At 42.4% G+C, this 22,363-nt stretch overlaps 3 protein-coding genes and 2 non-coding genes across 13 annotated transcripts; 3 read left to right on the forward strand and 2 right to left on the reverse strand.

The window, feature by feature from the left end:
- On the reverse strand, positions 1-16,919 carry LOC126864278 (uncharacterized). 3 transcript variants are annotated; one of them, XM_050615468.1, is made up of 9 exons: positions 16,641-16,919; positions 6,444-7,484; positions 3,136-3,379; positions 2,094-2,550; positions 1,856-1,983; positions 1,433-1,552; positions 1,109-1,126; positions 653-848; positions 1-251 (listed from the first exon to the last, which is right to left on the reverse strand). In XM_050615468.1, the coding sequence occupies exons 2-9, from the start codon at positions 7,482-7,484 to the stop codon at positions 155-157; spliced, it is 2,301 nt and encodes a 766-aa protein (XP_050471425.1). In that variant the 5' UTR covers positions 16,641-16,919; the 3' UTR covers positions 1-154. The 3 variants fall into 3 exon arrangements, with proteins under 3 accessions (XP_050471425.1, XP_050471426.1, XP_050471424.1); XM_050615469.1 differs by lacking the exon at positions 16,641-16,919 and adding an exon at positions 15,982-15,999 and having other exon boundaries at positions 653-800; positions 2,094-2,547; XM_050615467.1 differs by lacking the exon at positions 16,641-16,919 and adding an exon at positions 15,982-15,999 and having other exon boundaries at positions 2,094-2,547.
- Positions 5,631-5,793, reverse strand: LOC126864356 (U1 spliceosomal RNA). Its single transcript, XR_007689143.1, has one exon. It is a non-coding gene; the product is annotated as a U1 spliceosomal RNA (small nuclear RNA).
- Trnaa-ugc (transfer RNA alanine (anticodon UGC)) lies at positions 12,569-12,639 on the forward strand. The gene has a single exon. It is a non-coding gene; the product is annotated as a tRNA-Ala (tRNA).
- A 973-nt stretch (positions 16,920-17,892) lies between the features above and the next one.
- Positions 17,893-21,232, forward strand: LOC126864300 (uncharacterized). Of its 6 annotated transcripts, XM_050615542.1 has the most exons (7): positions 18,030-18,243; positions 18,318-18,391; positions 18,644-18,675; positions 18,759-18,869; positions 18,943-19,153; positions 19,222-19,578; positions 19,685-21,232. In XM_050615542.1, exons 4-7 carry the CDS (start codon positions 18,832-18,834, stop codon positions 20,126-20,128), a joined length of 1,050 nt encoding a protein of 349 aa, XP_050471499.1. In that variant the 5' UTR covers positions 18,030-18,243; positions 18,318-18,391; positions 18,644-18,675; positions 18,759-18,831; the 3' UTR covers positions 20,129-21,232. The 6 variants fall into 6 exon arrangements, with proteins under 6 accessions (XP_050471495.1, XP_050471499.1, XP_050471497.1 ...); XM_050615538.1 differs by lacking the exons at positions 18,030-18,243; positions 18,318-18,391 and adding an exon at positions 17,893-18,023; XM_050615540.1 differs by having other exon boundaries at positions 18,030-18,421.
- A 117-nt stretch (positions 21,233-21,349) lies between these two features.
- LOC126864330 (U6 snRNA-associated Sm-like protein LSm7) lies at positions 21,350-22,299 on the forward strand. 2 transcript variants are annotated; one of them, XM_050615610.1, is made up of 4 exons: positions 21,350-21,584; positions 21,669-21,680; positions 21,746-21,929; positions 21,998-22,299. In XM_050615610.1, the coding sequence occupies exons 1-4, from the start codon at positions 21,579-21,581 to the stop codon at positions 22,135-22,137; spliced, it is 342 nt and encodes a 113-aa protein (XP_050471567.1). In that variant the 5' UTR covers positions 21,350-21,578; the 3' UTR covers positions 22,138-22,299. The 2 variants fall into 2 exon arrangements, with proteins under 2 accessions (XP_050471567.1, XP_050471568.1); XM_050615611.1 differs by lacking the exon at positions 21,669-21,680.
- Positions 22,300-22,363: the final 64 nt, after the last annotated feature.

The raw sequence follows: 22,363 nt of genomic DNA on the forward strand, positions 1-22,363 counted from the left end.
TTAAGTATTCTATTTATAAATTGTTTATTCCGTACCACTGTATGTCTATACAGCACAGTTATGTACAACATTTAATTACATTAATTCGTAATAAAAATACTGTAACGTGACATGTAAGTGCGATGAGAGAAGGTCAACAGACGCAAACGTAAAGTTAAGAGAATCGATCCTTACAGTGCCTCTCGTCGGTCCCATCGCCGCAATCGTCGATCCCGTTGCACTTCATTCCCTTCGTAATGCATCTATTGTTTCTGCGTGAAAGCCAATTCCATTGTTGCGTGACACAGATAATAATATAATATTATAACGTCAGGCATTTATATACTCCGTTTAATGAGTCGAGGCAATAAGGGTAGGGATTGTATTCGAAACCTTTAGATACTAGAGAAAAAGATATCCATTCATTGTTCCTTATGTATTTAACCATTTTTGAAATCGAGCTTCGTTCGGCCTTTCGGTGCACAGTCATTTCGCATATCATACCCGAGAGATCAAAGGAGGCTCTAACAATTATTCACGTAAATCCTAGACTTCTGAATGGTAAACATTTGGAATCCGTTGCATTCATCGCGTGCTTAGCACACAGATGTTCTCTTTACCTCTACTGACTCCACACATTGAACGGAATATAGATACATTATCATCAACTTACTGGCACGTAAATTCGTGCTTATTGCACCGTCCTTGGCACCCGTGAGGTTCGTCAGATCCATCGAGGCAGTCTGGCAGGCTATCGCAGAAGCGAGCTCTCAATATGCACTGGCCGTTGCTGCACGTGAACTCGTTTTCCGATGGACACGCTGGCATCAAAAGAAACGTTGTTGCGGACGTATTACGCGACCGTGGTGCTAATGAAGCAAGCGTCGTATGCGATTTTCCATTCTTTTAGAAGCGCATCAAGGTATAGCGATTAAACGCGGCGACATTTCAATTTATGTCGTTCGAAAGCTCTGCCATAGTGAAAAGCAGGCTGTGTATGTGGTATGTACCATGAGAAAGGGATCGTAGTGCTTATGCGTGTGCGTGAAAGAGCATGCGGTGCATTTAGCGGTAATTGTGTATCGCATGCGGAAATCGAAGCGTATCAAATAAACGAGTATGTACTCACACCCACCGAGATTAAGACCTACGAAGAAGAACAGAAAAAAAGAAGTTGAAAATGACCTTAACCCAAAAAGAAAAAAGGAAACGATAGTAACAGAAAAGGGGAGGAATAGGGGAATCATGTTAGCCGAAAGTGCGCGAATAATTCAACCAGCAACGAACTATCTTTGTAAGAAAATCTCAAAGGGAATTATCCTAGGATTATCCATGACGAGTCACATGGAAAAGAATATGTATATACGTTGGTAATTATATCGACGAGTCGATAATTCGCGAACCAGCGGTGTACGCTCCTTGTGACCGCAACGAGCAGTTGCGCATATCTTACCTAAGGTGCAATTAATCTCGTCGGCCGCGTCCCAGCAATCTATCTTGCCGTCGCATCTCTTTTCCAGTGGAAGGCAGGAAGTCTCGTTACCGCACTGAAAATGCGTCTCCAGATCGCAGTCTGTAACAAGAAACGTACCAGGCGTTTTATCGTTCGCGATCTTCTCATACGCAACGCGCCGTTTGCCTAACGAGAACGCATCGTCTAAATACTTATACTCGATCAGCTCACGCTCCTTCAAAATTATCGAGCGTGCAACGCGCGTCGCTTTTTTACCGCCGCTAGATTATTCCATATCGCGACAAACGGATAAACTGAAGCCTTGCAAACTATGACAAAGCCCCGGGTAAAGCCGATAACAGAAGGAACGTCCTAAGTCGCGGAAAACTGGGCTAATGTTATATGCTATATGCGTATACGTACCGCAATTGTGCTCGTCAGAATGGTCGTAACAATTCATATGCCCGTCGCAGTGCTTCTCGAGAGGGATGCACAGCGTGTTTAGGCAGGTCCACTCGTCATCCAGACAGTAATGCTCCATCTCGACGCACCTATTAAAATCGAGACGTGACGAATTTTGAAAGAATACGTATGTAGGTCTACGCAAAGAAAAACGCGCACGAACAACGCGATTAAACAGATGTTAGAACAATTTACCTACCTAAACGCGTCGACATCAAGACGATGACACTTTTGTTTGTTGATGAGACAAAAGCCGGCACATCCGGTTGGATCTTTGGGATCGAGAGGGATTCTGCAAGTCGGTGCTTCCTCGTCGACGAGAGCGACGCAAACCTCCTCTGGCAGACAGTCGTCGCAGTATCTGGTAGAGTTGAGGCTGGACGGGCTCGTAGCTTCCGTTTCCGCTTCCGACGTTAGCGGAGCGCGACTCTCCGGAAATGACGAGCCACCATTTAAAAGAATACTTGCAGCGAGGGTGCTAGTGGCCGAGGGCTGCATCGGTGTCGTCGATGACACGGCCGACGCGTCGTTCTGTTCTTGTTCGCTGTTCGATCGACGTAGAAACGTTCCCGCGGCCAACACGTCGTTGTCCGACGATGAATCGTTCGTCGACGACTTTAGGTACTGTTGGATGATTTGCAGCTTCTCGGGTTCTGCTAAAAATCAGTTTTTGCGTTACCACGATTATGGCTCATACGACGATTAAAAGGAAGAAGCAAAAACGAACGAGAGCTTTTTAATGGATTGTCAACGACCACGGCCGAAGAACGAGCGAATCTCACATCGACGCTTGTCGACTAAAAATATCCGTTTAGTCGAGATATAAACGTATATAATCTACTGCTGTAGCGTCTCGGCTCGATCGTTGGTTTATAATAATCGAGCATAATAACGTGCTCGCTAAATGTCTCGCGAGCGCTTATTTCAGTGGTTGAATTCATCCGATCGCTACGATCTATTTCCTCGGTGAAATAAAATCTCGATGCCGAGTGATAGTCGCTTGTCTCCGTCGGTTCACTGTAAACGCGATCGTTCGTGCGTTTCAACGTTTCACGTTTCGTTGAACCGGGTACAGACGATTGCGATATTTTCACCTTGCTTTCTGTTGCGTCGTATGTCTGTCTTTGTTGTTCTTAATTAGGGAAACGAAGAAAGATATATAACGCGGCATCAAAGAGACGCTCGTCTGTATCCGGCCTTTTAACATGACGGATATCATGTAAGTATCGCGTACCACTCACCAAACGCGATGTACAGAGCAACAGCACCTATTCCTAAAAGTAGCAGCAACGCGATCAGCAGAAGAACGAGGGGCCTGGTACACCCGGAAGCCTCGAGAGGATGCGCCAGATGCAGAGTCCAGCCGTGTCTGTGCTTTCGAAGTCTGGCCGGATGCGGGGGTGGTTCTCCTCTGACACTTCGTCGCAGGTTGATGCGATTTTGGGAAGACGGGGTTTGCGTTCGCACTGGGAGGGAGTAGGCCCTCTGGAAAAGTAAGATCGAATCGTTCGATATTTATCGATCGTGTGCATCGGCTACGATGTCTTCCAGATAAAGTTGCTCGCGATTTACCTCAAATTCAGCCATCGGTACTGCATTCTCTTCGAACCGGCCACGCGGTTCTCCTCGCTAGATATACATTTGATAATAGCTTATCTATTTTCCAATAGTACGCGAGCTTCCCAAGAGCAAATGAAGGCGCGGCAGAAAATCTAGATACCGATTATAGTGAATTTTTTCGCAACAAAATCAACAGTCACTCGCGCGCGTTAACTCGAAGCAGTTTTTCTCGAACGGATATCATTTTCTACCTTGCCAACCTTCGACGCGTTAAATATAACCGTGACGCTACCAAACCACATCTGCAATATTATGTATTATATCTTTTTTTTTTATAGAGGCAAAACCGAAGAGTCGCGAATTACGTCGGCTGTTTAAGAATAGGGAGCGTAAGCGGATGTCGTGCCTTCCGAGGCAGTGGTCCGCGTCCAACTGATTACCGTCCTCGATACTGGTCTACGTTAAACGCGACCCTTATTCCGCTTTCTTTCCAAGCACCGGTAAAATCACCGCGATCGATGCTCGATCCTTCGATCGTATATCGTGTTGATTCGAAGCGCAACGTTCGATGAGGGAGAAGGTGTCGTGTCGCGTCGATTTCCTTTGCCCGTACGCTTACGGAAGACTCGCCACTTGTACACCACGCAGCGACACGCTGCCTGCCGGCCAACGATCATCGCGTCTGGCTATAGATAGACGTTTTCCACTTCCGTTCCGTTTTGTTCGTTTAGGGCGGACAAGCGCCAGACGCTCCGAAAGCAAAATGAACTCTCGTCTCGTCGAGGAAGCGATCATCGACAGGTCAAATTTCCCAGTTATTTATACGACGCGATACGCGTCTGCCAATCTTTTCGATAGCTACATATGCATCGAGCAATAGCTAATCGCTGCGTGTTTTTTTCAATTTAACGTTGCAATCGTACACGTCACACCGAGATTACGGTTTTTTTTCCTTTGAAACACGGGGCAAGGACGCGAAAAGAAATGACGAAAGCGAATCATGAGATTGCAAACTATATATAGATATATCGTGAAACAACGAAGGATACTTCCTTCATCAATGGCGTGGCTTCTCTGTTTAGAATACAAATGAAATGGTCAAAAGACTTTACCGATCGTGCGATCAAAGCCGAGCTTCGTTCGACCATGGTGAATCGCGCAATTTTTCATTCTGTTTCGGTTTCAAATTACGCACATGGATGACTCACGGCTCCGATATGATGTGAAGGGAATAACGAACGAAAGATTCAAAATGCGCTTCGCATTTTAGCCGTGAACAATCATCGACGCTCGTCGACAGATAGAAATTCGTTGTGTGCAAAGTCTTCTCTCCCCTTTTTCTTCCCTTTCGACCCGTTATTTCCCGTACCTCAACCTGCGTATCTTTCAGTACATGGGTATCCGTGCATTGTTTCGTATATGTTGTTTAAATACAGGCGTATCTAAATGCACGTGTATTAATGTATCCGTATTTTGACCCTTGGGATTTTTCCCCATATTATTTCAGTAAATATATTGAAGTACTCGAAACCTTTCATTAATTTCGCAATCTTTCAGATTTCTTAAATATCTATGTACTAAAAATCACATGAATTAAAATACAGATACGTTAATACACGCGTATTGAAATACACATGAGATAGTGCACGGGTATCCATGTACTAAACATGTCCGGATGGAGGTAAGGTTTACGTGCAATAAGTATATAAGTAACAGGTGTATTTACATAATCACGATCTCTGTTTTTAACGTTAATGAACTAACGAATTAATCTTACAGTTGAGAAACAGCATCAACAATAAGGATCGTCGAGAAGGAGAATCGTTTTCGCTCATTTGTTACGCAAAATTAATAAATACATATTTATATTGGGTTATGAAACTTACGTCTGCTTGGTACTACTTCTCTCATTTCTAGATATAAATCTCTACCAAATGATACAGCGATATATGAGTTGCTAAACAAAGTCACCTGTGATTCGTGAAAACCGTTTTACATAACGTGTAAAGAAGCAGAGAAAAAGTTCTTCTCAGAGGGAAAATTTGTTTATTTGACTACTACTACAATTATATACTAGATATCTTTTTCAAAAGAGAATTCTAAAATGTATTCTAAAATGTATTCTAAAAAGTAATTCCTAAAAAGAGATTTTATTGAGTTTCTCAAATGTTATATGACCGGGACAGCGCGAACGCAGTCCCGACTATCAAAAATTATACGCCCGAGATACCCACATTAGGGGTATTCGCAAGGGTCAGCCTAACCGTAGTGCAATGGAAAAGCCTCGCCCTGGAGGAACCGCCTTCTTGATCACGGTAACCTCTGCGCCAGGTAAGTATGCTTTCCTTCGCTTCAAGTCCCGATTTATCCCAACTAACGATCGAGATCGCAAGCGAGAAACTCCTACTTCTCGTCGCCATCTAGCGGCCAGACGAATTTTAAGCCGCGCATCGAGACAATAGTTCTCAACCTAATCCCGTACTGCTGGCAATGGTGCTCAACTTATTCGCGCGCGTAAACGAAATCGATATCTCGCATTAATCGAAATAAGTTTAAAACTCCCACAATCTGGAGGCGCGAGTATGTAGATTTCCAAAGATTAATATCCAAGGCGTTGACAAGTGAGTGGTTTGTAGACCGAAGTGGTTATATATAACTCCACCTTTTTTAAATATTTTAAATTTTACTACCAAAACTTATCTTATGTGCAGTGCCTACAAAAAATATCTCCCTAATTTTCCACTGGAACGTCATTTTATTAGGTACTCGTCGTATTAAATTCTTGTAGTAGTAGTAGTAGTAAAGTTAATAAATGATACGAAATTTGATACATTTGGATCTAATTAAGTAACACACAAATGTTATAATTAATACAATATTGTGCAAATATTTATTGTAGCCACTGTAATTTTCTCCACTTCTTATTCTGTGGAGTTAATTAATTTGACTCAATTAATGAACGACTCAAATGGTTTCGAACGACACTCACCTGAAACGAACCGTGTTCCTTGGCGTCAGTGAAAAGCATCGACGCCCCCTTGGTGTACCAACGATCCTGCGAATATATGGAGTTCACTCTCATACCCGGCCGGTTCTTTGCCGAGCCGATCAAAGCGTTGTCCTCGTTGATCTCCGCCAAATCGACGAGATTCGCGCAACCGCTTCGCTCGTTTCTGATCAGCTTCACCGTGCTCGCTGGGGATCCGCCGACTTTCTCAGAAATCGTGAATACCGAGGGTGAATTGGTAGCCGGCATCGCGAACTCGTCCGGCTTCCTGTTCGGGCAGCACACAGGTAGCATGGTGAAATTGCGTGGATCGAGGATAGTTTGCGAATCTTTCGAACCCGATATTTGCAGACGCTGCTGTTGCTCGTTGTTCCTGTCTTTTCTCAGAATCGTTTCGCTCTCTTTGTCAGCGACTTGGTGGTGTTGGTCATTGCTAGACGCGGCAGCTTTGCTTCGACAATGCTTGCAATCCTTCTTCCTGCGCTTTTTACTGGGTCTGCATTCGGATTGCAGCGTGATAGACTGCGCTCGAGACGAGAAAGCGTCGTCGGTGAAGGCGACGATATCGGCATTCCTCGTCGCAACTTCCGTATCCTCACGGCGACCGTCGATTCTCTTTCCACTCGTCCCACGAATGGAGCAGCTACCGAGGGAAGAATCCAACCCGGTGCCACGTCGAAACGGTAACGTTAAATTACGACGGAACGTTCCAGCGATCTCTTCTCTATCCAATGATCTCGTCGTAGCGCTTTTGCAAACGTATTCGATGGCGTTCAAAGGTCGCCGAAGAGCTTGATCTTGACCGATCATAACTCCGGAATGCTTCGAGGGATTCTCTACACCGGGCAGAATGTCCTCGTACACGTGGCCATCCGCGTTCGACACCGGGTCATCGGGCGATAGCTCGTTGCCAATCGTATCGAACGAGAACGTATGCGAATCATGGCGAAACTCTCGCGAAGATATCGGCGTTTCTTCGCTTTTTGGCTGCTGGTGCTCCTCCTCGAAACCTTGGTTCTCCATCTGCATAGGAAAAAAAAGACAAATACTGTTAACCTGCGTCTTCATTGAAGCAACAACGAAGAACTTTTTGTTGCCTATTGTTGCTGCATATTCGAAATATGTAATGCCCAACAAATATCAACTTGTGGAAACGTTTTGTCCACACTGAAGCAACGCAATCAAAGGAATATTTGGGTTTTGTTCCGATTTTCAGGGACGTTCATTTCTGTCGTAATCTGTTGCTGCGTGCTTTTTTATTTTCGTTTCATCTTTGCCGCTCCGGACGGAAACAGGTAACAAGCAACAACTTTTTTTACTGGCAACAGATACATGAAGGAACATGGAACGCGAAACGTTGCACAACCAGCAACAGTTTCAACAAACATAGAGGTAACAGAAAGTTCCTCATTGCTGCTTCAGTGAGGGTGCAGCTTTGGACGATATCAGCGAGTCGATATACGATGGACTTTCGATCTCCAAGTTCGATCACGCGCGTCGTCCTATCATGAATAATATTATCTGATTTACTCGTTTGGTTTCGACGAGTAGGTTGATCGATTCGTGACAGTTCGTACTCTCTACGAAAGGACGCCGTGTCCAGAGTTAATGAAATGTTTCGTGGGTCGTGTTGACCCTGCGTTCGCCAATTATCGTGTCCTCGATGAGCACCGCGTCGCGCGCTGCTCCATTTTTTCCACCGGATAGCTCGCTTGGGGAAACCAGCTGACCACGATTTGTCCATCGAATTTTTCGTTTATCGAATGTGGATAGGGAAACCTCCTTACGATCGTTGAACTGCGTCGGTATCGCGACCAATTGTCATTAAAGCATATAATTTTAGAACACTGAATTCTATTTTACAAGGGCAACGAATAAACACGATATAGGAATATGTGTAAACAGGCGATTTTTACTAATACCAATGAAAAGTATCTAGTGTAAACTTCTTTACGCTATAGCCGTATATATTTCGTCGCGACCAACGACCGTCCCTTTGTTGCTTCGCACCGTTTTCCAGTTTCAAACGCTGTTTTCTCCATCTTGAAAATAATCCATGATTCATTTCCTCGAAATCGTGTATCGATAGGTAGATTTTTCCTTCGGACAAGTTACGAAACGCAGACGTTCGGTCGTCGGGGGAAATTGTAGGCAGTACGTTTGGAGCGACAATTAACGATCGGCAATCTTCGAAGTTAAGTAAATAGCGCGAGGGGCCGTAAATTGAACGGCGAAAGCGTCACGCGGAGAAAGAGAGTTGCGACGAACGAGGGAGCGGAATTAAGCGTCTCGTTGGGGAGCATCCCGACGATTGTCGCAATTATCGCGACTTGACTCTCCGATTGATCCCGTCAAGCTCCTGACGTCATCGACCTCGTGGATCTTCGGTGGATCTTCTACGATCGTTCCATCCGCGAACGCATACCGTATCGTTCTCATCTCGACCCGACTCCGCTCGACTCGATGATGCCTTTCATTGCCCTGCTTTTACCGGACCAATTTCGACGCATTCTTCTCCACGCGGCAACTTCCCATGAAGCGCAACCTATAAAGAATCTGGCGATGGTATCGCGAGTGAAAGGAAATGTTCGAATCGGTGTGACGAATGTAGCGGGAGGCAATAAAATCAGGAAGCGACAAGCCCAGACTCCCAAGGAAGATCGACCGATCGACAGTTCGGTTGTAGTTACGACGCCTGCGACTCGACGCAGTTAATCTCCGGTTTTCTTATTAAGAACGGAATCAAACGCCGGAATCCAGGGCTAATTCCGTGTATCTATCGGCTCAGATCGTGAGTCAACGGTGTGTCCATGGTGACGCATTGCTTGCCTAACAGGATCGCGTACAGCCGGTTACGCGTTAACAAAAGGAAAACGCGTTTTCCTTCGAGTCATCGAATGGCGCGAAAAGAATCTCCGATGTTCAGCGAACGCGAGGATGACTCGAGTTCCTATCACGCGGAACCGCGTTCACAAACGCGAGAAAAAATCCTACGACAAGAAGGACGAACCGTTACCTTTCTTCTTTGACGAGTTACTTTTTATTAGATTTCCTACATCCGACGTACGATTCTCGCTACACAAGGAGAGGAGGTTTTTCTACCTGCAGATAATTTTCAGGACTTGCTGCCAAATATGATGGTTCGATACACCTTAGGGCGTATACCATAATCATTTATTCTTAGCTCGTGCTTAAATTTCTATATATACCGTGTCTTTTCCTCTCCTTTTTTTTGGATATATATACGTACACCTTTCCCATACGTTATATATTTTTGTACTAAACAATTTATCCCGTAAATAAATGAACGAATGAGTAAATAATACACGGCGATGCCATTTAAGATCCACGTATCGATTTCTGTTTAAACGATACGACTAAGGTCAACGAAGGGGTGGAATGTTTAACCGTTTTTGCCCGATGAAGAGGAACAAAAGAAGTGAAAGGCAGGAAGGAGCAAAGGCGTCAATCGGTCAGTCGAGCCGACCGGTAGCTAATTAGTTCTCATCTACGCTTCTAAGGCTGCCCTCTCTTCTTACGTTGCACCGTTCTGTTCATCGTGCGCTCAATTAGAGGTTAACCAATTAACGAACGTACGGATCCGCAAAGGGTTGAGGCACAGCTGGCGCCAAACCCCTTTGCGCTTCGGTTCCTTCCGGCGATCAACGATACCGATTCTACCGAATACGCGAGGCATTTTCCGCTCTCTTTACACAAGAAAAGAAAGAAAAGGAAAAGAAAACTCGAAATAAAGGAATCGTCTTCGCGTTAGTAAGCGGAGGTCTCGGAAACCAGTAAAAGATGCCGGTTCCTCGATGAATTCGTTCCACTTCAGCGTGTGCCGTAATTGGTTCGGTCGATGATTAATCGAGATCCGATTTCGACAGTTAGGTTCGCGCGCAGACAATCGGGAATGAAAGCGCACGAGACTGCACGTGTGTCGTTCTGCAGGGTAGCCACAATTAGTCACGTTGCGAAGACGCGTGCGATCATTTGCTCGTAAATACGGCGTCGAGGGTCCTTTCCGCGTCGTCGAAGCAGTGCAGCTATCTGCAACCTTTTTCATCTCATAACGCACATAATCTAATTACTAAAATTCTACGAAGCACTAAAAAATATATTATACATATTTGGTTCAGGATAGGACATTCACACCGAATGACTATCTTTGTTTTTACTTGACAATCTAAAGAGAAGGGATCAGTGCCCCTAAGTATATAATCGGGTATTACATGTTTCAAAAATTTTGGCGGCACGATGCGCCGCTTGAAAATCGAGGATGTAAAGTAATACGAGAATTTCGCAAATGTTCGCATTGGAAAAGTTGCGTGTACTATGGTCTTGGAACGAAAAGAACGATCGTTGGACGATTCACCGCGTCGGAAGAAATAATGGAATCGGGCAGCAGCTCGGAAATTGTTCGACCGAGAAGACCGGTTGTTTGGTCGCACGTGCGGTGCCATATGTCGATGCACGAGCTGTGCACCGTGGGCGAACGTTACGCACCGATCAACGTCGCAGGTTACATTGTCGATTCCGACCGATGATCGAGGATATTTCGAACGAATGCATCGCGTTGAATCGGCCGCTATGCCAGCGAGCTGTTTCGCGATCAAAAGCGCCAACGGCTATCGATATAATCGTGACCTGTTTTGCGCTATTAGCATTTCCACGCAATCCAAACTTGAATTCTTCAAGGAAAGGATCGCTATGACGAACCGCGACCTGCCGCGTATTTTCCCGCATTCGTTTCGAATTCTTTCTACGAGGAGCGGATGTTAAGGATATTTTACACGTAACCGACGAATAGCCGCTAACGGATGGAAAGTGGAACGGACAGCGTGCCTTTCGCGAACGAAGATAAAGAAACCTGGTAGGGCAGAATGTTAAACGCTCCGTGTCGTACCAAGGGTAATTGCGAACGAAGTCGTCACGGTGAGGAACACGAAAAAAGAGAAAGAAAGAGGAAAATCAAAGAGGACGAACGATGTTGAAACCGATGATCCGAGGATCGCGTTCGAAAGAATGGATGAAGGCACTGCCAACCAATGGGACACACTCCTTGGAATCATCGCGGCAGATTCCTTGGCAACGATACTCGGCGTTACTCGTTGCTGTTCCATTCTCGTGCAACGTGATAACGAGGAAGCATCAATACCGCATTATGCGAGAACGAGCAGACATCGTACAGCCACGATTCGCTCAGATTTTTCAAGAAGGAATTACGACATAGATAAGCCCGTTTCTGCGGCACCGGATCACGACTATTAATTATTATACGTTTCGTTGCTCGCTTGTTATCCTGCCTGTCTTCGTATTTGCTTTGCCAATTCGTAGACGTCGATTGGACGAACCACCGTTGGATACCAAAGCTCCTCCGCGAAGTACGAAGCATCCCTCCGCGGAGGCAACCGCTATGTTTTTCCGTTTGTCATGCAACCATCGTAACCACCGTAGCGAGAAAGGAGAAGCTAGAAGGGAGAAAAACGAAAGAACAAACGCCTCTTTGGTGAATCATCGTAGCTGAACTGCGTGGGAAACGGTGAAACACGTGAAAATACGCAACGACTAACGAACACAGAAAAACCAGCGACCCGATATGTTAATGCGTTCGATAACAACGCATTCGACGCATCGATTACGTGGACAGTTGCGATATCCTGTCCACGGAAACTGGGACGTTCTTAATGAACCGAAATTCTTTCGCGCGCATTTCATTCAGTTCGCGTCTGCGCGTTTCCCCATCCTGTCATATGTCGCCCCCTTCTCTCCGAGGAAATTTCAAAATTATTCGCAACGTGGCTTCGTAATTGCAAGATTTGTGGTTCGCAACGATGCGGTTCGAACGGTTTGCGTTTAAATCGCAATCAAGTTATTAATGGTTGGAACGTGATTGAAACTGATTTACGCGGTGGTCCACAGCCTTCGTCTAAATCTAAATTATCGGTTTGACAGCCAGGCATCGCGAAACCAGACGCGCCGTTAATTAAATCATTGCGTCATGAAACCGTACATGATTTTGTACGGGAAGCGAGTACTATGATTCCCAACTTCGTATAGTCTGTATCATACCCCTTCTCACGACCATCTCGCAACCCCTCTCGATAGGGGATGTAGCTCAGTGGTAGAGCGTTCGCTTTGCATGTGAAAGGCCCGGGTTCGATCCCCGGCATCTCCAACTTTTTTCTCGTTTCTGTTATATTTATTGGCTTTATACGCTGGTATTATGCTTGCCCTCGATTCGACCATATCCTACTGGAAGCCACAGGCTATATCGTTCGCCGCTAAATTAATTGCTTTTCAACTAGGAAATGAATGGTCGGCAATGTGCCGTGGTACAAAGGAATTATATAATACGTTACGTTTCGAAGGAAAATTAAGAGCAAGTCCGTTCGAAGGAGAGGAAGTCGATACCAGTTTATTATTATTAACGATTATTTTTATCTCGTTGAGTCGGAAGCCATGTCAAAGTTATTTTATTCTCTCGTCGAATTAAGATTCCGTTTAAAACCAACGAGCATGCGAACAGTTGGAGGCTCGGCTTATTACACCCCTAATAAGTGCTGTACAACGCGTCAATTATCCGGTAAGTATAGGGTCGAAAGCTAGAGGATATTGGCGGTGAGAGTTGGCCGATGACTGCACGTCACTGGCATGCACACAGTCGTAATTTATCCAGTCGGCTATAATAGCCAACTCTGGATCTCTGTATACACCAACACAGTCATGGGTATCGTATTTTTTCTTCCTCGACTCCCTTTGCCACGAGCAACGCGAATAAATCATCAAATTCATAGCTGACCCTACCCCCATTTCCGACCATCCCGAAGAAATCTTCGCAGAACGTAGAAACGCGGTACCCGAGTCTCGATTCGTTCGAATGGCCGAACCTTGCACCGTCCCGTAGGAAACTCGTTTGAGTCGACAGCGACCGACTACATTGCCAATTCCACGTTTACCATCGGTTATCGAACAAATGAGATTGAATTCGACTATGAAACGGTGCGATTCGAAGGCGTAACGAGCAAGTTGGAATTATCGTTGCGTTAATAACGATTACGACAACTACGAGGACGAGGTCGAGATGGAGGAAGGATAGGTTTCGTGACGGAATGGCCTGATATCTTCGTTCTTGCACGAAGACTAGAGAATGTGCCAAGATTATCACGCCAATTAGCAAGCGCTTCCAGACGTGAGTTTCTAACGACGCTACGATTTCAACCTTTCGATCCGCCTTTATCCGTAAACTATAAACTAGGCGCTTTCCACGGCAAATGGCGCAAGAAGAACGTTTCTGAAAAATAACGATTGCGAAGTGATGCAACTAAATTTCGATAGACTCCAGATTCTTCCATGTTCGAAGCGTTTCACGAGGTTACTCGATTCGCCGTGACACCAGCAGGAAGCTCTTTTGATCGCAGCCAAAGATATAAATACACCGAGTACGAGCGACCAGAGCTGAATTGGCCGCACAGAGACAGCACTGCTTCCCGACCTTACCTCATACTCGGTGATCGCAAGATAATTCGTTCGGCGGTACTTCTTTGCGAACCATATGATCTCTTATCACGCGATGCGCGATAACTACAAGGTGCGTAATCTATTTCGGCGACGCTAATCGCGAAGATGCGAATAGACCGATTTAGCGCCGGAGACGCTTCTCTTGTTTAAAGCCACGCATGGGATTTGCGTATGCATTGCTCGGACAAAGGAATTCACCAAGAGAATAGAAAGTGAGATCCACGAGTTTTCCTCGGTTGTCGAGGAGCATGCGTCAACATTAGAGTTGACGAATAGGATTCTTAGGGTAATGGCCAATGGGTTCGAGAATGTCGGGCGTGCATAGTACCAGGGTAAAAGAAAAGAAGAAAAAAAGAAGAGGAGAGAAGGGAAAGAAGAAAAAAGAGACGACCAGCTGACAATGGGACGAAAGAAAACGTTCCGCTCGGCCGCGCTTCGCTAACCGAGGCGAGGGTTACGCGTTCGCTTTTATTTACACCTGGCGCGTACGCGTACGCGGCTTGGCACCCACGCAACGCTGACTCGTACACCGACTATGCCTGCACCCGTTCCGTTCGCCCAATTTTTCTTCATTTAAACCTATCGAATCCTAATCGTGTCATCCTGCAAGCCACTCCTCCTCCAACGATGCCGCTGGTCCGTCGCATCGGCAAACGCAAAGTGAAACAACGAGACTCGCGTGGTCTTTCGATTCAATATCGCTAGATATTCGATGTGGCTAGATGAACTTTCAACCGAGTTAGGCGGGTATATCGCAAGCAGTTACAACTGACGCGGTATAAATAGGTTGGCGTCGGTGAGCCAAATCCAGGAAAAGTTCGTGGTGGTTCGGCTGACTCCCAGCGGAAACGGAATACGCGGCGTTGTTTTCGCTTTTATCTTCCATATCGTCTTTCTATTCGCGATACTTTCCTAATCCTATCCGGCCCTATGTCGAGTCGACATTGCGCTTCATATGTAACAGTGGAATATGGTGTAACATATAATGCGTATATACAGTCGGAGACAAAAATTAGTAGGACAGGTTTTCACAGTGGAAGTACGTATCAACGAAGTTTAATCCAAACTAGTATTAGTATTATTACGTAAATCCTTATACTACATAGACTATTTAGTAAGTAACTGTAATTATTATTTATATTTTTATATAAACAAGGCGTGTGTAACGAAACTTCGTTGATACCTATTTCACTACTTGTCCACTTACATTTTTATCCCAGACTGTATATCCAGCCATGTACGTACAAATGTTATTGTATATGTATATATACTGTATATGTACTGTACTCTATATATATTGTATATGTATATTATGTATGTATATGTATATATATTGTATATGTATATTGTATGTTGTTTGCTGCTAAAATATTGAAGTAGCGAAATACTGTACTATACCGACTTGACGATGGTGACTGACAAAATCAACGCGGACTAACTGCAACGAAAGTTCGTGAATGTCGTGGACCGCGAGAACTTAACGCTTCGGAGAATCTTTCGAAACGTAATTGTTCGATGCTCCAAATACTCTGCGACTTTTTAATTCCAGTTGACTCGTGTGAATTTTCAAAGGCGGATTAACGTGGAATGTTAACGAGGCGTTCAGGGTACGAGTGCACGGTGCTCCTCCGATGTACTCGAAACGCTCGAGTGTACGCCGTTCCCAACAATGAACGAACTTCTTTGTTCGAGAAGACGATCACCAACTACTGCGCGATCGCTGTCAAGTCCTCGACTACGACAAAAGCTAACTGTAATCCCTTATCGTACTGTAACGATCGATTCGACGTTACATCGCGGTTAGCTTTGTGCAGAATGAAGCGTGACGCAATTTACGCTTAGATCGAATTTTTGCGTTCACGACTCGGCTAGCGAAACGGTCGACCAGCCAATTCAACGAACGAAGATCGTGAGACCGAGATACCGTCCTATATCCATGTTCCATGTTACGATTTAACTAAACGATCGACCACTCGTTTTTGTCAACAAGAAAATATACCATTTTTTTGAAGGTTAGGTCTTGTCCTTTGCAACCGATTTCTGGGTTGTTAGAGATAGTAAAATCGGACCCGAGTCGTCTTCAAGGGACATGAAATAAGGAAACAAAGAAACGCGGGAAACTCGATTGTACGTGTGTTTAAAGCACTCGGGACGAACTAAATCCTCCTGCTGCTAGTGATACTATACGCGAATGCGCATACAATATGCATAAGCCGTGCTAGTTTGTGAACAGCCGCATGCACAAACGGAGAGAATAATCGTTCGCCGGGAAAACATATCGAATAAAGTATAAACATTTCTGAATGATTCAGCGATGTTTGGAAACGAGGAAATATAAATCTATCGTCAAGGTAGCATAAGCAACTTTCCTCTGTTTAACAATTCTTTCCAATAGTAGGAACTGCACAGTCGTGTTATTTCCCGGAAGCACGACGAGATTAATGTACTGAGCAAAACATGAATTGGCAACGCACACTTTGTCGAATGAATGAAACGAGAGAATGAACAAATACAATTATTGAACGTTTCGACGTTACGTATTTACTTTGCATCGTTGAAACAAGTGACATAAACATTTTCGGTAAGTAAAAACGCTTTTTAACGAATGCCACTGTCATAGAATTCAATCTATCGCTATATAAAACTGTTTGTATTCACCTTTGGTTTGTCACGGTAATCTCATATTCCCCGAAAGTGATCTCTCAGTGGAGAGGATAAAGACAAGGCAGCATAATCTAAATACTTTGACGAAGTTTCGAATCCACTGGGCTAATCGATCGGTAACTCGTCGATCATCGTTACTGTTCACATCCATAAAACGTCACATGTTGATCCCACGCGCGTTCTCCACTCCGACAACGTGTAGCCGTACTCAGCGCGCACTTACCACGCATCGACGCTTACGCACCAAATGCCGCGCGCACTGTGAATGACGCGCGATGCGATATGCCAGCCTGCTAGTCCTATGGTTGTCAGGTATACAAGCCATAGTAACCAATCACCACTCAGCCATTCGTTTCGATAACCAATCAGGTTTACAGAATTTTTTACACGTAACAAATCGAAGAATAATTTATCGATACACATATGTATTTGTATTTTAAAAATTTTCCGTGTCAAATTATCGAACGACTTTTCTATCGAAGACTTTAATTAATATTTTTTCGATAACTATCACTTTAGCCATTCTTTTCTTGTGAAAATTACTAAGTTGTGAAACTTAGATTCAAATTTGTATACAAACGTGTTCAAATGTCGGAAATTTTAATTAATTTCCAAATTATCGAAATGTTTAAAGATCATCGAGATAACGAGTTACCGATTGGAGGTATATAATCGTGCACCGACGGATTCGTGTGCAGTGAATCGATAATGTCGCATGTGACATGAAAATGATAAGGGGGTGGCAACCCTTTCGCGGGATGCAGGAATCAAAAATAACAGTTACTCCTAAACTTGTTATAAACAAAGTCATTGACGAAAAGGTAATTTTTGTTTAAACGGAAGACAGTAATTCTAAAGAAATTTATCAAGAAATTAAATGATTAGAAAATATAAATTTTTAAGTGTTCTGATAACCATTATAAATGATTAAAGTGATTAAAATTTTTTTGATTACCGATAACCATAATCCATAACAGAAACGCATTTTTACACAGCTTGCATTTTGAGATAAATTTACATGATTTTCTTCTATTTATTATTATCGTGGTATTTATGAATCATTGAGACTTATTGCTATTACAATGTTCGTAAATTAAAAACGTAGGGAATATTAAGTTTTTTCCAACAAAAAATACACGCTTGGGAAAATATTGAGGGGCAAAAATCATAAAACTCAAGACTCGGAAATTTAAATTAGAACAGGAAGGAAGACAGGTTGTTCTGCAGCTATTAGTAGATATATCATAAAAGAAATCGAACTACATATATAAGGTGGCGCGGTGGCATGCATTTCGTGTTAGAATTATGGTGCAAGCTGTAGGCCGCGTGTTCGTTGTGCCCGTGATGACAGCACTCCTGACGCTATTCGTCGATCAAGTAAGAACGACGATGAAGAACCGTTTTAATGATGCAGCTCTCGTAAACCGCTGCAGCATGCTATAGCTCTGTAGAATGTTAGCGCATATCTTGTGTACCAGTGTCTCCTTGTTCTATTCTGCTTGACCTGAGGTCGATCAATACATCGGTTTTACGCACGGCTCGTCCGTGCCTAGGGCCTATACAATGAACTCTTGTTCGTTGTGTTTCTCATTCATGCGTAAGTCTTTCCTACATTCGCTTTTTTTTATGACAACTTAAAATGTTATATTTTTCTCCATCGAACCGACACAGTGTACGACTAATTGTTGCATCGTATACTTCCTCGCGGCGGATATAATTCTTTGTAGTCAGATGATCTCTGACGGGTACGAGAGTATTGATGGAATTTTGGTATAGCAAGTATCGTGACACTTTTCATTAACAATTCGAAATTTTGTCGAAATATTTAGTTTTCTTTATTTATTAACTGATTCCTCATTTATAGAGAACATTACACAAAATATTTAGAAACATTCGCATGTGTAACATTTAGATGTAATAAATGTTCTTCAAATCTAAATTCAATTTAACGTTTTTTTTTATTAAATAACAATTATCTTTTTTTCATTCATATTTAGGTGTCTTCTAGGCTGTGCAATGGGGGGCACGTGTAAGTCTTTGTATTTTCTATGTTTTAACTTACTTTACATAATCTGTAAAATAAACATGTCACAATTAGCTTGTAATTTTTAGCTGCTCTCCTCCAAAATACTGCTGTTCCGGTGGCTGTTGTTACGCTGTATTTCAGCTGCACTCTGCATCAGACATGTTTAATTTCTTGATTTGGACATATTGGTATTTATGGTCAGTGTCTTGTTCCTTGCTTTTATTAATCTTTCCTAAAAAATCATACCTGTTCCAAACATTGTGCTATTAGGGCAGCGGTGCTTGTTGGATTGGCTATAGCAGCAGCATGTGGCTGCTGGTTATGGAAGCGCCACCATTCATGTCATCATCGTGCCTGGTCTCCAGAAATAGTAGAAGATTTTACTTCTTCTGACAGAGGATCTTCAGTATCATGGTATTCACCACCACGTTACAGCCGCTCTGGTTCCTTTGTTCAAGCATTACCACCTCCATATAATGAGGTATATTTGTAACATTTATGATATATTTGTGTTGTTCCTGATTCTATATTAATATACTCAATTTTTAGGTTACAGCCAAACCAAATCTGTACCCACTAGTTATTGGATATGACGAAGGATCTGGCAAAGGAACCTCAGGATTTGTAATGCGTTATTTCAGATCACTCTCACATGCAAGCACGCTAGATTCGTTAGGTTCAAGTTTTATCTGTAATATGGTGAATGAAGCAAATACAATAATTCCACCACCATATTCGTGTAATAATAGTGTTGACGAGTTGTCCGCAGTAGAATGTGCGAGAATGGATAATATTGATGTTGGATCGGTTGTATCATTGGCTAATCATAGGACTACCTCTGACATATCGAGTCTAGCTGCTCAATCTCCGTGTTCACCACCGCGGGCTACTAGTCCAACGATAGAGGTATTTATTACATCTGAGTCACACACACACACACACACATACATACATAATTTTAAAAATAATTATATTTAAAATATTGCTTTCAACACTTAATGCTATCTTTCAGTTACGTGAATTGTTAGACAAGATTCAACAGCTACCCCAACTACCTGGTGGGCATAGCACTGTTTTGTCTTGTTACCAGAATCGGCCACAAGTTTTATGTACGTCAAATGCAAACGGCTCTACGCAACGGCCTCTAAGTCCAGGGGACATTGGAACATGTAAAACTAGACGGACGCGAGGAAAAATGTATATGCCATTGGGACCTTCAAGTTCGAAGAACAAGACTAAACGATGGATGTCGCGATCAGCGCCAACGACACCATCGGGCACAATACCAATGTCTTTTTTGCCTGGACAAAGTAGACGACCTTCCGAAACAGATAATAATAATCGGCAAGTAGTTCCTTTGCTTTCGGAACAAGATGAAACGGAGAGCAATAACGTGGATCAGTTGAACGACATTCCATTATTATCCGAACAAGAAGAAGACCGACAGCAAACATGACGTATGGTTTAAACGTGTTTCGGGTTTACGTATTAAGAAAGGAATCTATTCCAGATAATGTCACCCTACATAATCTCTATATTTTTAACATGGCTGGTATACTCTTTATTGCAACTTTGTACGAAAAGTTACTGTGTGTAAAACTTCGGTAATTGATTTCGTCCAAAAACAGATATTGCCTGTGCTCCTAGAAAAGAGAAACGTTCACTGCTGTAACATAATTTTTCGTTTTACAAACAGCAGGTGCCATAGTATCTTTCCTTTTTCTAGCGAGTCTTTTAAATTGAAGCGGTACGCGATAGAACGATAAATGATAATGTACTCTTTAAGCTCTGTGAAATAGCATATAATTAACTTACAGAACAGTTACAGAAACACGAAGAACATATTACATGAAACGTTACAATGATAGATCTTATTTAGAAGTATTTAAGCCTTACTCGTTGAAATCTTGGTCGAAGTATGTATTTTATACATCGAATTTAATTTCTGCCTAAAAACGGTAACGTGTAAATGTAAGATATAAGTTAAGAAGTTATTTATTGCATTGATAAGTTTTAATCGTATACAGTATACAGTAATACAGTGTCCATCCAAAAGCAGCCAGCCAGAAAGAAGTTAAGGACAATATACGAGTTAAAATAGTACGAGTTAAAATAGTACGAGTTGAAGTGTGAATGAAACACGGAAGAGTCAAATTTTCACGAGTCGATGTACAATATCAATTCTATTGAACAATAAAAAAAGCTTATGAAAGGAAAGTTATCGCAAGCACAACGATAGCAGAGTATTGATAATTTTATTTGAAATGATAGATATGAAACGAAAGACGCAGAATAATACGCATGTAACGAGGTGAATGAGACCGATATAAGCGCCGAACAGTTAGGAAGAAACGATAAATCTGCCGTGTCACGAGAATCCCATTCATAATCATAGAATTTAATAAACATTTGTTACAATCATAAACTTTATTCTTAAAGATGTAAATGAGAAACAGTCACTTTAACTGATGAGTACTACATACTCATTCACTCACACACCCTGTATCAACATGTATTTTTTTATAAATCGGATACGAAATAAATCCAAGCTTTTACGAAATTGTTGCAACTGTTACCGTTCCCATTGTTACCATTTAAACAACAATTAACGTTATAATAATAAAGATGTTTGAAATATCTTTATACTTTATTAACAATATTTTCCTCAATTTCGTTATGTTATCCTCTGAAAGAAGTATCTAGATCTTTCACTTTAGTTTTGGGATGATAATATTTTAAGCGTTTAGACATAGAACGATTGTAAAGCGCGGGAAAATATCGAGAATCGATATTTGAAAAATCCAAACAAGGGATCTAACCTCTAATTTAAACGTTAGTTTAAAATGCGTCGTACTCGCATGCTAGTACGGTAGTGTAACATTGCCGATTTATAAGAAAGCCAAACAATGTCTGTAAGTATAAAAAATATCGTTTTTGATATTAAAATTTCGTTTATAAAAAAAAGCATTGGTGATTGGTATGTTGGTATTTTACAGGCGGCGAAACAGGTAAAGATTCGTTATTTTAATAACATAACCTGCAAGCCGTTCAACTTTATTTATGTTCTTTATAGCAACAAAATGCTCACGGAGAACCGAAAGAAAGAAAAAAGAAAGAAAGTATTCTTGATCTTTCAAAATACTTAGAGAAAAATATTAGAGTGAAGTTCGCCGGCGGAAGAGAAGCTGCAGGGATTTTGAAAGGCTATGATCCTCTCCTCAATTTGGTACTGGATAATACCACAGAATACCTGAGAGGTGATTTCACTAATTGTATTTCCTCGTTATATGACTATAGATATTTATTGATGTGTTTGTTGTTTTAGATCCCGATGATCCATACAAATTAAATCAGGATACTCGTATGTTAGGTTTAGTTGTATGTAGGGGTACATCTGTTGTACTTATTTGTCCAGTAGATGGAATGGAATCTATCCAAAATCCTTTTATACAACAAGAAGGTTAAAAACTACCGTCTTTTCTTTGATTATCACCTTTGACAAGAAATTTCTTAAATAATCTGATTTCAATTAATTTTTTATAATGTAATCAAATGTAACTTATTTTACATTGTAAACTATGTCAAGATATATAGCAAATAAACATGATTTTCCTACAAAAATATAAATGTGTGCTCTTTTAAATAAATAATTTAATAATTTGTCTTTAGTAATAACGTTGCTTTGTACACA

This window comes from Bombus huntii, chromosome 3 (genome assembly GCF_024542735.1).
Source record: "Bombus huntii isolate Logan2020A chromosome 3, iyBomHunt1.1, whole genome shotgun sequence".
NCBI lineage: Eukaryota > Metazoa > Arthropoda > Insecta > Hymenoptera > Apidae > Bombus > Bombus huntii.